General features: G+C 56.4%; 1 protein-coding gene across 2 annotated transcripts; it reads right to left on the reverse strand.

Moving 5' to 3' along the window:
- Positions 1 to 1237: 1237 nt before the first annotated feature.
- Positions 1238 to 14988, reverse strand: UBFD1 (ubiquitin family domain containing 1). Of its 2 annotated transcripts, none has more exons than XM_074322996.1 (7): positions 14744 to 14979; positions 14229 to 14558; positions 13098 to 13306; positions 10618 to 10683; positions 10370 to 10475; positions 6884 to 6966; positions 1238 to 4723 (listed from the first exon to the last, which is right to left on the reverse strand). In XM_074322996.1, the coding sequence occupies exons 1-7, from the start codon at positions 14766 to 14768 to the stop codon at positions 4613 to 4615; spliced, it is 930 nt and encodes a 309-aa protein (XP_074179097.1). In that variant the 5' UTR covers positions 14769 to 14979; the 3' UTR covers positions 1238 to 4612. The 2 variants fall into 2 exon arrangements, with proteins under 2 accessions (XP_074179097.1, XP_074179096.1); XM_074322995.1 differs by lacking the exon at positions 1238 to 4723 and adding an exon at positions 6545 to 6779 and having other exon boundaries at positions 14744 to 14988.
- Positions 14989 to 15040: the final 52 nt, after the last annotated feature.

Below are 15040 nucleotides of genomic sequence, written 5' to 3' on the forward strand. Positions count from 1 at the left end.
ATGTCTAGAGAAGAAAGCAAATGTGGCTGATATTTTAACAACCGGTGAGCCTAGGTGAAAAGTACAGGTGGTCCTTGTAGCATATTTCAACTTTCTGTAGGTATGAAAATTTCCAAAACAAAAAAGGGAAAACGAGGGATTAAAATTAGGTAAGGGGAGAGGAGTAAGAATAGAAGCAAGAAACTTGAAAACTAGAAGTTATCAGATGGGGAGAAGAGCATGAAAAGTAGCATCAGGAGAGTGAGCTAGGCTAACAGGGCTTCTGAACAAAAGCAGCCTTGATAAGCAAGGAAAAGCCAGAGGTTAATCCTGGCTGGTGGCGCTGGTGGCCCAGGGTCCCCGTGGGAAGCCTCTGCAGCCCCAACGTGGGTGGGCTGAACACACGGCCTTCTGGGCCAAAGCAGGAAGGAGTCGCTGCTTCTGGCCCTAATGACTGTCTGGCTAGTAGGGTCTCGGTCACAGACTCCTCAAAAGGCATAGTAAGATCTTCAGACTGGAGTTTATCTCACGCTCCATTTGGGGAGTCAGTCACCCCATTTGTGTCAAGGTGCCTGAAGGGACCGTTCAGAAGTGGGAAACGGGTAAACCCCAGATGTACCCTCTGGGCAGAGCAGGCTGTCGAGGTGGACAGCAGCCGGTTACAGCACGTGGCAGCCCCGCCCGCCTTCCTATGTGGTCAGACCTGGAGACCCTAACCGTGGCTTCCAGATTAGAAGGTGCTGGAAGGTGGGGAAGCCAGGGTGGGGCAGTGAGCCCAGAACCTTCAGGAACATCTACAGCGTAGGGGCAGACGAGAGGGTCCGGTGGGAGAGGTGCTGGGTCAAAACCAGTGTGACAGCTGTAATCTTCTCTTTGTGCCCAGGATCCTGCGTTGGTTCCATTTTGCTAATAGATCTCTCCCCGCCCGAGTCTTTGCAGCGTGTGGCCAGGGCTGCAGCTCCATCTCAGTGTCCTCCAAGGCCAAACGGCCGGGTGATGTCACTCAAGGCACAAGGTCGCGGAGGCCAGAGCGGGTGGCGGAGGGCGGTCTTGGCATTCACTCTGATACAGAGCGAATCAGATCAAACCCCCACACCAACTGTTTGCTGTCAGCGGGGTACACTCAAAGCCAAATAAATCAGACAGTAAAACTGGTGGCCACAGCTGGCAAAACATGGCTTCGGGCCCAGTTCCAAATACGGCTCAATCCCCAGTCTAGATTCGGCGCAGGAAGAAATGGAAGGAAAAGGAGACGCAATTAATTATCAAACTTTAATTGATAGACTAATCTTACAGGACAAACAATAAGACAGCTAGTCAAGGTTACACTTTTAAAAAATCCAGCAGCGCAAATCTCACAGACTACATATGTTCACCTCCTCCCAAACAGGCATTTGATTAAAAACAGAAACCAGAACAGAGCGCACACCACAAGGAAACACAGTACTTACGTATATTGTCAATTAAACTGCAGAACTCTTTTAAGAAAGAAAGAAGGTTCTTAGGAATCTGGGGAGCAGAGCCAGCCAGCCTGGCAGGAAGTGGACCAGCCGCTCTGCACTGACCGCCTGGACCCCAGAAAGGCCCCGGGCCCTAGGAAGAAGGGGCCAGGTGCAGGCCTGACTTTAGCACTGAGCCCTACGACAAAGGGACCAAGCTTTTCTGAGACAACAGGCATGAACAGAGGCAAGGGGCAGTCCCTCAAGATGGGGTGGAAAGAAAGCCGGCCCTTGCACGGCCAGTGGCACACGGATTGCCCTGGCAAAGAGAGGGCACGCCAGATGCAGGAGCCCTGGACCGCTCCTCCAGGCACGTGGTAAAGGAAACCCCCTCTGGCCAAAACAGGGCCCCTTCTCGGAGCCGTGGCCACGTGGCAGGCAGTCTCTCGGCCCTCGGAGGTAAAGCGGCAACTAAGGAACCTGCTGCGGCCTCACTGGGCCTCCGGTGGCCGAGGTGACAGGAAAGTGCATCCTTCACTCGGTTCAGCCGCACCAAGAAGTGACCCTACGTGCAGAAGACGTGTCACCGACCAAATGCTGACACCGGAGCTCAGCGGCCCAGCAGCCTACGTTCTGTCAGGCTGACCGACAGCCGAGGGACCGGCCGCAGCACGTGGCCCTGTCCTCATCCTCATCACTTCAAGGAGGGAAAGGCAGGATGGCGTCCTGCAGCACCCAGTACAGATGCCAGAGCAGGAGGCTGAGAGGCGCCAAGGCCCTAGCGGCCTCCCACACGCGGCCGCCCCTGGGCACCTGCGCTGTCCACCTGTATAGCCTCTGTCTGGGAGGGAAGGCCAGGACCCCAGCGAAAGCCCAGGTCCCTGACAGTGGAGGGACCACAGACACCATCCTGAGGGATCATGAACACTGGGGACCATCCCCACTTGCTAACACACTTAGTACATTCTGGAAGAGACCGGTCACGGGACAGAACAGAGAACACTGCCAGGAGGGGCCCCGACGGGCCTAACAGGAACGCCTGTCCTGGGGCTTCCGGGCCGTGGCCTCTGCTCTCCAAGGGCTCCCGGCAAGGTGTCCGTCCCAGCAGCTGAGCGAGCTGTGGAAAGCAGAACTCCAACAGCTCCGTACGCAGAGATGCCCTTTACACCATGACGCGCAGAGAGATCTCCAAGGAAGGGGAAAAGCACCATTTTACTTAAAATAAAAAGGCTCACGCAGGCTTTGGTCCTGTCTCAAAATGACACCAGCCTGAGTGAGAAGCGGTTTGGCCCCTGGGGAGCAGCGAGATGACAGGACACGCGCTCTCACTAGGAGGGAGGGATGGACGTCAGAGGTGCGGGCGGCCACGTGGACGGCCAGGCGGACACCTGGTGGGAAGGGCCTCTGCCAGCAGCACCCAGGCCAGTCGGACGGAGGGAGGGGGGCGTGGCACTGACAGGACACGTCTCCAGGACTGGGTGCTTGTCAACAGAAAGGGCATATTCACTGAGGATGCCCTGCTGCTTCTGCCGGAGCGCTTGCTTGCAGACGTGTCAGCTGCGGGGGCTGCACCCTGCAGCTCCCCGGGATGAAAACGGGCCGTGGCTTGGACGCTGCACATCACAGATGTACTTGCGTCCCCAAAGTGAGAGAGGTCTCCCTGCCCAGATGCGTCCCCTGGCATGGACTTTGCCAGAAGCACCTGCCTGTCCACACGGGCTGAACTCCTGGACAGCAACTCGGGGCGCGGGGTGGGAGTAAGGTGGCTCACAGGACAGTCACCAAGGCCCACACACACCGTGCACCTCAGTGACACAGAGCAGCCTGGAACCCAGAACATGCGGGCAGGAGACTCAATCTCTCACCAAACCCACGAGAGCCTGCACCGGAGGGGTGGAGGGCGAGGGGGGGACGGCAGCAGACACAGCGAACAGCACACGGACACCACTCACCCCAAGACCCCCTCATCCAAGTCAGCCCAGCCACCGGAGGCAGCAGAGGTCACGTCTGCAAAGAACATGGGGGCTAAAACCAGAAGAGGGGAGCGCCTCACCACAGCCATTAGCCCAGTCTGACACGTAAATACGCCACCAACCCACCAGGCCGGACGTCTTCTTGTTGAGAAAGGCAGCACATCAGAACCTGGGATGAAAGCCGCTCGAACCCAACGCACAAGCAGAAGGACCAGATGGAAAAGCACAACTGAAAGCATCACTGTACTGCGTAAGAATTTCGCGCAACTTCCAAAGAAAGAGGGCCTGGGCCTGCGGCCATATGGCTATGGGGACCGTCCTCCACCGGGTCCGCGAGGCCCCTGCAGGCCTGGGAACGGCAGCTCGCGGTGTGGCCCAGGCACGGCCACGCTCGGTGAGGGCCGCACACAACCGTCAAAGCAGCGGGGGTGGAACTGCTGCCATCAGGCCCCAAAGGCAAGATGCTGGGACAGGAGTCGCTGTGACACTGCTGCACAGACGTCACAGCGAGTGTGGCAGCTCCCGGACCGAGACCCACTGGCTCTTCCCCTCCCAACGCGCATCCACGAGCAGCACGGCGGGAGCGAGGCCAGGAGAGGAAGCAGTGATGAGGTACAAAAAGAGGAACTGACATCTTTGGGTTTTCAAAACAAAAACTCAAATCTAGGAAGTGAGAAAATAAAAAAAGGGAAAGAATTAAATCTGAATCAGTGGACAGAAAAATATGGCTTACTAACCCCCCCAATTTGCATACAATTTTATATGAGAAAGAAAAACACCCCAATTCATCACAACGTAGTCCAAATGTTTGCAACCAAAGATTTATGAAAATATTTCAGTTGAAATCACTTTAAAAAAACAAAAAAAGGAAACCAGAAAGCTTTTGATCATTCCTTTCTAAACACAACTGGCAGATCTACTCTCAAACACACTTCCGTGTCCCACACGACGTGTCCGGAACGCAGATGTACTGACTTCCGCCATACTGACTTTAAAAATGGTATGAAGCTGACGGCGAGAAAGGGAACCGGTGATTTTAAGTTAAAATTAAGCTAACGGTGAAAGTACATCACCTCTGGCTTCGGTCACCACATCACCTTAGATTGGATATAGACTTTTTTTGAACAAAGTTCCAGAACTCTGAAATCCGGGGTGCTGCAGGCCTGTCCCAGCAATGTCCTTCACTTGGGTCGGTCTCCTGGGCCAGAGGTGAGAGTGCTTTCAAAAATACTGCCACTTGCCCAGCACAGTGTCTTTGATTGCATCCACATACTGAGTGGGGACCCAGTACACCCAGTAGTAAGAGGCTTCCGTGGGGCCCAACTGAAACGCCTGGAAAGGAGAGAGGAAAACCAGTGACACGTGAGACGTGAGGACCGGCAGCAGCACAGCAAAAATGGGAACGGGGGTGCTAAGAAGTGAGGTCATGGGGGGACTGTGCACGTGGGAGCATTCGCTGGTCGGAAAAGAAGGAGGGAGCTACGCACCGCCGCCCTAAGGCAGCGGTTCCCAAACTGGGAGGCACCCGGGCACCCCGGGCTCGCGGCCGACTGGCTCCGCCCCTTGGTTCCTGCAGCCAGAGACTCTGCATCCCCAAGTCCCCGGGCGGGGAACAGTGCTGATACGGAGGCCAGTTTGGGAGCCACTGCCCTAGAAAGGCTGTCACACATGCAGAGGGAAAGATGAGCGTTCAGAGCAGCACGGTCAGAAAGGGTGACAACCTGCAAACAACCTACACATCCGTCAGTGAGGGGACGCAAAATTAAAAGTGACGTGGCCTATTCCTACCAACACTGGATCACTTTTAAAAGGGATGAACCGGATGAGCAGTAAATACAGACAGATCGTAACGTCGGACCAGAAAAAGCAAGTTGCCGGAGGATACATACCATGGTACCACTTATGAAAACTGAAAAAACACAAAGCAACACTCAATCTTGTTCACGGCTACACACGAAAATAAAGGCAGAGAAATGGGAAGGTCCACATGGTAACTCATGACAGTGGCTGTGGGGAAGGGGAAGACAACGGGGACGCATTCTGCGCCGGTCAATTTTCTCTTATTTAAAATAAGATTGAAAGCAAGTTACACAAGATTTACAACTGTCATTTCTTGGTGATGAATATATGGGTTTGTTATAGGGTCTCTGCTCTTTTCTGCATCTTTCAAGGTTTCTCTAAAAATGCAAAAGCATTGCCACCCCGTTCTAATGTGAAGCCTGGCACACCACTCTAGCTGGTGAAATGGTGTCTGCGGAGGGAAAGAAAGACTTTCTCTGGCACAAAGTAAACGTGCTAATGAGTGGCAGGCATTTAGAGAAGGGAAGGGGCGATCAGACCGCAGCTGCCAGAACGAACTCCAGAGAGAAGCGAGTGTTGAAACTGGATGGTGAGGGCTGACATGACCCAGCTACCCCAGGCCCTAAGAGACGTTCCCACTGGCCCCTCAGTGTGTGTGACGCTGCTCACCACACTGCCCGAAAACTGGGCCACACTGGGAGGGCAGATGTTTCCAAGGGCAGTGCAGGGGCCCAGCCGAAAAGATTAGAATCCAACTTTTAAAACAAAACCCCAAGTAAGCAGGCAAAACAATCCACCTGCAGTCTCTAAAGCCTACAATGGGGGCGGGGCCAGGCCACACGGGCGCTGTCATGGTCACTGCCCCTCGCGGGGCTCGCTCTCTCGCTCTCTCGCAGCCGCGCTGACAGATAGGTGTTGACCACAGGACAGGGCACCACTGACTTTTCCTCGAGCCAGGACATCTATCTGCCACAATGCCAGGTCCCCTCTTCTGGGATCTTCCAACACCTCCCCACACCGTGGACTTCGGAACCCCAACCCACAGGTCGACCCACTGGCTGTTCTTGTCCCTGGGAGGGGCCGACGCTGAAGAAACTACCGGCGCAGAGGGCGGTGGCAGACGGCCGCCCTCCCCGTCACCGTGACTTGGAAGTGTGGCCGCTCCACACCGTGCTGGGCCAGGCGGAGGGCGTGCCCAGGCCGCCTGCTCACAGCACTCGGGCCGTGCCCACACGTCTGTCTCGGGAAAGGGCGGCCGCCCGCTACCGCACATCCCCGTGCAGCACGCAATTCCACCGCCCCCGCCCCCCACAGGGTCCCCGGCCACTGGACGGCTGCGGCACCCCAGAGGGGAGTGCCTGGTGCCCCAAACGCCAAGGCTGGTGGTAGGGTTTGCTCTCTAGGCAAGACAAAAGTTACAATGAAAACCCACAAGCTATTCCTCTTCGTATTTATTTTCCTGGTCTAAAAACAAAATATTCCAAATAAGAGGGAGGCAAAAGAGATCTCGCATGTCCCCTTTAAACTGCAGGAAGGTGGGGGCCGCGGTGCGTAGAATGAACAGCCCCAGGACGCTCTGGACTAAGTTCTGGGGAGATGAAGACAGCGCTCCTGAACACTGAGCCCTGCCCAGCTGCGTCCGTCCCGCAGGGGTGGGGGTGGGGGGTAGCGACAGCCTGGCCGCCGACTCACCATCATGTGGTAGTCCTCGTGGCCCTCGATGGGTTCGCTGACCACGTTCTTGATGGAGCCCATGGGCAACTTCTCGGTCCGCTCTAAGACGACAGACATGACCGGTTACTCAGAGGCCGCCCGAGTGCGCCCGGGACCCGGCAGGCCCTCGTCAGGGCTGGGGGCTTGGGGACCCACCGGAACGTGCTCCCCGAGCCCTCTAGAGACGATGGACTAGGCCCTTCTGACGGCGCACGGAGAGCCCTGGGAACTTGAGGAGCAAACGGGGGGCAGGCCATGGCGATGCAAGGGTCTCTGAGAACAGAGCTGCCTCCTTCCCGGTGTTGTTTTTAAGTCTGACAATGAATAAACCCCCAAGCAGTCGCGCTGCACCCTCACTGCCCGAGCCCAGCGCTGGCTGAGGACGTTGGCGCTTGGATGGTCCACAGGACCAAACCAGAGGTCCCAGCATGGCCCCGGGGCTCGCAGAGAGGGGCCTGTGGGGCGTCCCACTAGTCTAGCCCATGTCCTCACCTTCCCCACCCCGTTCCCTCCCCTGGCCCCCACCCTCCACACACACACACTGGAAGTTCTCTTAAAGCGTCTGTAACCTCTCGTGACAACCCTTATTACATGGAGTCAGAAGACGTTTTGCCGCAAGGGTGGCAGGTAGAGCGGCGGCAGCAAGGCAGCCTGGAGGGAGGGGACTGCTGGCAGTGAGACGTGTAGCGGGACAGGGGGACAGCAGGCGTGGGGTGCTCGTGCAACAGGAAGCCAGCACCCAGAGGCAGCGGACACCCCCGGGACGGGGTTTCTCAGCAAGTCAAACCAAGGTGAAAAAGAAACACTGAAGCCTTTGCAGAGAGAAACGTCTGGAAAAGGCTGAATTGGAAAACAGATAACTTGACAAAACGACCAGGAATTCAGAGACCGGGGTTTTCATCTAGCTGGTGACTTGAGACTTTATTTCTGTCCGGGGGGCCTTGGTCTTTGAAAAATGGGGGTGGGACCTGAAGCTGTTCATTCAGGTTCTGAGGTTCAGTGGCTGTAAATCAGTGACCACAGGAGGACCTGACCCGCAGGTGGCTTTGAAGGGATGGAAACTCCGTAAAATACGTGGCTCCCTGAAGTGTCCAGATTTTACACAAACATACGGATTTCTGGCTTCTCTTGAAAAAGCCAGACTTAACATTCGCGGGCCCCATCCCGAGTGACAACAGGCTAGTGACAAGCCACGTGCTCCCCGTTCAGGCTTCCTGCCTGGAGCTTGTGCTCGCTCTGCTGGGCCTGCGGCCGAGACCTGCCTCCCACACAAGTTGGCAGAGTCTGTGCCACAAACGGGAGCCTGAGTGTCACTCAAGAGCACGGCCCATGGAGAAAGAGGCCAAGTAGCTGTGGGATGGCCACGCAGTCTCGCCAGCAGAAAGATGAAGCCAGTGGCTGGTGGCCAACTCCCAGAACAAGCTGTGCTCCGAGGGCGGGCTCATGACGCTCAGGTGACAGCCCTCCAGGGCAGGCGAGGCCTGCCTGAGGTCCAGGATGCAGGGAGGGAGAGGGAGAGGGAGAGGGAGAGGGAGAGGGAGAGGGAGAGGGAGAGAGAGAGAGAGAGAGCCATAAACACTGAGCTGGGGAACAACTGGGACGACCGGACGGGTCGCGATGCAGAGGGTCGAGGCCCTTGGAAGAAAGGGGAGCCCTGACATGGTTTCCAGTTTGCGCTGACCATGCAGTTAGGGTCACGCGTGAAACGGACGCACTAGCTGCCGTGTAATTGTTAGAGGACGAGTGCTCTTGGCGTTTCTGTCTCTGTTCATTTTAAGAACGAGGGGTGGATGGGAAACAAGAAACTATGTCCGTATTTGAGATGATAAAAATCTTTCTCATCACCCCGGCCCCGATTATTTTCCAGAAAACTTTGGTCCCCTCTGAGGCAAAATCACACCTGTGGCCTGTCCCTGAAATGAATTAGCCTCAGAGGACGGGATCCCCTGTACTTCTTTAGCATTTACCTGGAACACTGAACACCTACAGTGGTGGCCAGAAAAGGTGAGTTAGGCATGTTGGGTCCCCTCCGGGAATCTGACAGGGCAGACAAGTCAGAGTAATGAGTCCTCTGTTCTATGAACAGCAAGGGGGCGAGTCGGGAAAGGCTTCTGTGGCAGAGGTTTTATTAGTAACAGGTGACACTGAGGACACTGCACAGGCATGAGGCACGTGGGAGCCTGGGGACGGCACACAGGGCCAGCGCGGCAGGACACTAGGGCAACCCTTGAAACGGGCCCATCACTGACAGCACGGGACACTATGCTTAGACACGTGAACTTGGCTTCAAGACCCAAAGGTTTCTGAGCAGGGAAATCAGTGAGAAAAAAACTGCAAGGAAGGTGGGAGCACAGAAGAGACCCTGGGTGGGGCAGGGAGACAGGCTAACTTTTGCCACGACCAAGGGTGAAGATGAGAGGCGTCTTAAGGGGCACACAGAGTGGCAAAGAGAGACCCAGGTGACGGTGGAGTGTAACTGACGAGACTTTGAACCACCTAGGGGAAAGGAAGGGGAGGACGTTGGAGACACTTCCCGGCAAACAGCAGGCCTGACCCACTGGGCACAGGCAGAGGGCGAGCAGGCGGGGGAGGGCAGGCCCCCAGGACTAGGAACATGGCACTAAGGACAGGGCCAGGCAGGGGACACGAATAAAGGAAATATGGGACAGTGGCCCCGCCGCCAGGCCATCTGAGACCACTTTGCAGCCATGCAAGTGTGTGCGTCAGGATGGCTACGTCCGGTGGTGGTTTTTCAAGAGAAGCCAAAAAAAAAAAATCAGAGCAAGTGAAATCTCCCCCTCCACCTCTTTTTTAAAGGAGGGCACAGCTCACAGTGGCCCATGTGGGGATTAAACCAGCAACCTTGGTGTTATCAGCACCACACTCTAAACAACTGAGCTAATCGGCCACCCCGAAATCTCTGATTTTTACAGACTGTGTGTAAACTGTAGAACCGTCGTCTATGGACCAGACCCGGCCCCCAGGGCCACACGTCTGGGACCGCTGGTTCTGGGTGCAACTAACAAGCCCATGTTTGATGGCCTGGCCCTGAGATCAGACCGCAGAGAATAAGGGAAAAGGCTCCCACAGAAGGTGAGCATCTAAAAGCAAAACCAGGGGACCAGGTGGCTCAGTTGGTTAGAGCGCGAGCTCTGAATAACAAGGTTGCCGGTTCAATTCTCGCATGGGATGGTGGGCTGCGCCCCCTGCAAGTAAAGATTGAAATGGCGACTGGACGTGGAGCTGAGCTGCGCCCTCCATGACCAGACTGAAGGATGACAACTTGGCGCTGATGGGCCCTGGAGAAACACACGGTCCCCCAATATTCCCCAGTAAAAATAAAAGTAAAACCAGAAGCCAGGAGCACACAAAGCAGAGTGAAGAGGAGTGGGCCTGCACCCAGGACAGAGGCCGGGGGCCAGAGGCAGGGAGCCAGGCAGTGGCCGTGAGCGGCACCGTCCATACCTTTCGTGCCGATCCACAGTTGGTCTTGTTCAAGCTTGAAGGTGAGCCGCACCTTTCCTCCGGACTTATTGTACATGCCGGACAAGGGGAAAGTTGGCAGGCGCTCCTGGAGACACACAAGGGTGTTGAGGGAGGGACCACAAACAGTGGGACAGGAAAAGGAGAAAAGGGACGGGACGCGAGGGGGGAGCATGGGGGCCTCGGGGACTCGGGAGGGGGCCGCCTCGGGATGCTGGTTTGGGGCTTACATGGCTTCCCTTGACAGACGGCATCACGTCCTCTGGCTTTCCTTTATCCAGCACTTTTCTGTGTTGCTGTAACGTAAGTCAGAGGAGTTGTTACATGAAACAGCTGACTGCATTTTCGTCAAATTACTAGCTCTGAAGAGAAAGGGGAAGGTGAAGAAAGCCTGGTGTTCGGGCGCAAAGCTTTTCCTGTCCACAATTCAGGGGCCCCTGGACGCTAGAGCAGCGCTAGCCAGCAGACATTTCTGAGATGACAGAAATGTCCTCTGTGTGTGCTGCCCAAAACAGTGGCCATGAGCCACGTGTGGCCATTACACACCCGAAATGGAGCTAATATGACCGAATCCTTAATTTTATTCCATTTTCGTCAGCCACGTGTGGCTACCACCTCAGACGTCAGTTCTAGAGCCAAGAGGATTCCCAGATTTCCAGACTCCCTCCACCCCCAGGTCACCACTGAAAGGATTCAACATCAAGCTGACAGCCACAAAGTGTGTTGCTCTGCTGACAAATACAAATGACAGCCAATTCTGTCAACGGAAACTCCCAAAGAAACCTCTAATGCTGCCGCTCGTAGACCTGCCTAAAATAGGCATTTCAGCAACAAAAACAGAGATTGGGCCTACGGCGGTCTTCCCACTGGCCCCCCATCGGCCCCAGCTAAGCACAAAGCCTGAAGAACCAACTTCCGCAGAGAAATGCTGACGACTCCATAGCCGGATCCTGAGAAGTCTCTGAGCCCACGCCCCCCCAGCCCAGGAGGGTGAGGCAGCTCATTACGGGTTCTCACGAGGCTCATGGCCCCCGAAACAGCTCCTGACCGGCTCCGCTGACCCTCGCTGCCTTTACAGGGTGCACTGAGTGATACAGCCAGCGCGACAGGGCCGTGAGTGGGTGGAGCCGAATTCAACCACCAGGGCCCATGAGCCAGCTCGAACCCCCACCAGCACGGCACAAACCCGCAGTGGGAACGAACACTGGCAGACTGCTGGGGAAGGGTCAGCCGTCCGTCAGCCCCGATTCCCGACAGCTGGTGAGAGCCGGGAGAACGGCCCTCTGCTTAGTCCACGTCAGGCCTCCTGGCGGCATCGAGGAGGCACAGCAGCACGGAGCAGCTTCGATTGACACATCCCTCCCGAGTGCCCTTTGAAGCGCTCGCCCTGCACTCTGGAGAGTAGCTCTGAGCCTGTTCAGCTACCATTAGCCACTCAAAACCTGTATTTAAGAGGCTTGTACGCTCCCAGGGTGTGGCCGCGGGACACTCACATTTGCCGGTTTCATACGTGAGAGAGGAAGATAGGAAGGCGGAAATGAACTCAGCTGCATACAAAACATTCTGACCCTGTATCTGGGGGTCCAAGTGTCCTAACAAACACCTTTTAAGTTTATAGCCCCTTATCTGAAACCCCATGGACAGATGTTTGCCAAAAGCTTCAGGGGTTTTACACGTGTCATATAGTTTTAAAATACACTATGGAATGTCCTTCCCGGGGTCTGGGGCAGCCCTGCGTCATCAAACGTGTTAACGTGTGTTCGGTAAAACAGGAATATTCACAGTAACCCTGGCCAGGGCTTGCTACGCCTACAAAAACACGTTTGGCTTCCACTCTCTCAGGGTCTGGGACGCACACATGAGGGAACATGGGCCTGAACAGAAAGCGGTCCTTCTCACAGTCGGTCACGTGGCTTGGTGCCCGTGGTCACTAACACCAGTGCTGGTTCCGACTCGGGACACAGGCTGGCAGGAGAAAACCTGTTTTCCTGCAACACCACTCAGAGGGGCCAGGAGGCTCCCTAACAATGAGTGGGGGCTGCTGAGGGGGAAGAGCACAAGCGATGGTGCTTCCTGCCAGACCCCGACGGTGAATTCCTCTCCTTTCCTAATTACGCAAAGGATTTTAATGGCTGCAATGAGCACGAGACAAGGCTCCATCTCGTCCATCCAGAATGACAACAGAGAACGTGAAAGATTAGGCCCTCGTTTCACGGATCAGGAGGCCGTAAAAAAACCCAGCGGACTTATCTTTCTAGTCTGCTTCCCTTAGCGTCCTGAAATGGTGAGTTTTAGAGGAACCTCTGAAAGCTACTGATTTCCATGCCGCTCCAGAAATGGCCTGCTGACGTGGGGAAAGCCATACAGCAGGAAGCACACGTAACCACTTGACACAACTGGGAGGGAACCCCAGTGATGGCACTTTTCTCTGGCACTGAACAGGACAGGTCCCACCTTGAAGCCTGCCTTGACAAGGGCCTTATCCTAAAACAGACAGACTTGACACACACTGACCCGCCAGATGAGACAAAGCTGCAACTCTCAGGTAGTTGGCACCTCCACTCAACAGCCAGCCGCACCCAACTGCTGCCATAAATTTCCATCATGGGCCCTGTCCGAAAAGGAGCTTATTCTAGGGAGAACGTAACCAGCCCCGCTCCAGAGGACAAAGCCTCCGACTTCCCAGGATGCTGGCACACGGTGGACTCACTTTCTGCCGGCACAACGGCTCCTTCTTGTTCTCTTCCGCCTTCGCGTCCTGCTGTGCGGCGTCTTTGGGCGTGTTTACTGCTAAAACATCGTTGATCGTGGAGCCCACCACCATGATCTTGGCTCCGCTGGTCACTTTTATTTCCCTCAACGTCTTATCCTCAGGGACGAGTCCCTTGTACATGACTTTCTGCATGGCAGGCGGGAGCCCTTGGGAAAAGGGAGCAGACAGACAGTGAACCAGGGAATGAAAAATGAACCTGGACCCGAGCTCTTTGGGCAACAGACCCCAGAGCGAGTACTGCTCTACCACCCACTACTTTTGTGTGTTGGGCGACCTGTCTCAGCCTCACTTTCCAGAACTTTCTAACAGTGATGGCAGTGGTTCCACCTCTATGGACTTGTTTTAAGGATTAAGAGGTAAAACGAAGTATTGAGTGCAGTGTCTGGTATTTAGTAATTATTCCATAACTATTAGCTGTCATTCATTCCAAGTTGTTCCTCAATCTTCCAATCACTGAAATGTGAAGGAAAAATCAAGAGTCCATAGGCCTGGGGGATACAGAAAACATTAATGACCAAGTTCTTCTTTTTAGGGAGCTTACAGGCTACATGGAGAAAGCCTAAAAAAGAAATCATTTCAGATGACAGAGAGCTGTAAACGAGATGAAATTAAGTAACACGAGCATCTGTGAAAGGACCAGCATGACAGCAGCGGCAGCTTTCCTCAACTTCCCTTATGAGAATCACCTAAGACTTTTGCTAAAAATAAATGGATGGCCACATTCCAGACCCACTGAATCAAAATCTCCGGGGAGAAGGGCCCAGGACCTGTAAATCTAACAAGTGCGGGAGGTGATTTTCATTAGAGGTGTTTGGGCCACACTAGTCAGAAGCCTGGGCCTAAGTTTCCCCCCCGGCGGCTCAATCCCAGCTCCGCCCCTTACTAGCTGTGATCTTGGGCCTCATTTTGTCCATCTGAATAATGGGCATCCCAGCACCCACCTGGAGGACTGCTGTGCGCACTGAGGCCGCTGAGGCACAGAGCGGCCAGCGCGGGACCTGACAGCGCGCGCGCCAGCAGCGGGACGGGACGGGAGGCGGCCGGCGCTGTCACTGCCGCGGGGCTTACCTGTAATCGCGTGGATCTTCTGCTTCAGCTCGGAGCCCGTGCTGTCCAGGGGGAACTTCACGTCGTGCTTAGTCTTGTTCCAGATGATCTTCAGGTCCACCAGCTCCCTGCCGGCGCCGCCGCCCGCGTCCTCGCCGTTGCTGACCGAGGCCTGGGCGGCGGGGTCCCCAGGGGGCTGGGCCGGGGCCGGCTGCAGGCTGCCTCGCGCGGCGCAGGGGTCCGGGGCCGCCGCCCCCGCCGCGGCTTCGGCCTCCACGCAGTTGAGGGGCCGCGCGGGCGCCTCGTTCGCCACGGCCTCGGCCTCGGTGTCCATGCCAGGCTCCTCCACGCCTGCAAAGGGGTCGGGGGGTGGGCGCTCGCCGCGGGCTGGGCCTGGGGCCGGACTCGACCCGCGCGTCGCCGGACCTCCGCCCCCCAGCCAGGCCACCCTTGCCCGCCCCGGGCCAGAACGCACCCCCCGGGAGCTCCCGCTTCACTCGGGCCCACCCCGGCGCCCGCCACCCCGCTCCACTCACCATCCGGGGCCCCGGCCGCCGCCATGATGATTGTGTACAACACCCACCGAGCCCGCAGAGGCCGCCGGGAAAAGGCGAGCTGGCGGAGATTGGCCCCCGCAGCAGCCCCTAATCTCGCCCGGCCTGGCCGGAAACAGGTGAAGGTTTCTATGGAGACCCGCCTCCTCCGCTTCCCCAGCCCGGCCCCTGCCACGCTTTAGCTTTCCGCGGCCGAGGGGGGCGGGCCCCGGGAATCGCCCGCTGGACGGACTCTGCCCCCTAGAGGCCGAGTGGGGCCGCGGCCGCGCAGGGGGGCGT

Source organism: Rhinolophus sinicus, linkage group LG18, assembly GCF_036562045.2.
Source record: "Rhinolophus sinicus isolate RSC01 linkage group LG18, ASM3656204v1, whole genome shotgun sequence".
Lineage (NCBI taxonomy): Eukaryota > Metazoa > Chordata > Mammalia > Chiroptera > Rhinolophidae > Rhinolophus > Rhinolophus sinicus.

What these genes read in the sequence shown, in the direction of transcription:
- UBFD1 (XM_074322995.1), bottom strand. Translation starts at nt 14,768, where the DNA reads ATGGCGGCGGCCGGGGCCCCGGATG. An exon ending in GGCGGCCGGGGCCCCGGATG is followed by an intron (nt 14,559 to 14,743) that starts GTGAGTGGAGCG and finishes ACCCCTTTGCAG; the next exon opens with GCGTGGAGGAGCCTGGCATG. An exon ending in AGCCGTTGTGCCGGCAGAAA is followed by an intron (nt 10,684 to 13,097) that starts GTGAGTCCACCG and finishes CTTACGTTACAG; the next exon opens with CAACACAGAAAAGTGCTGGA.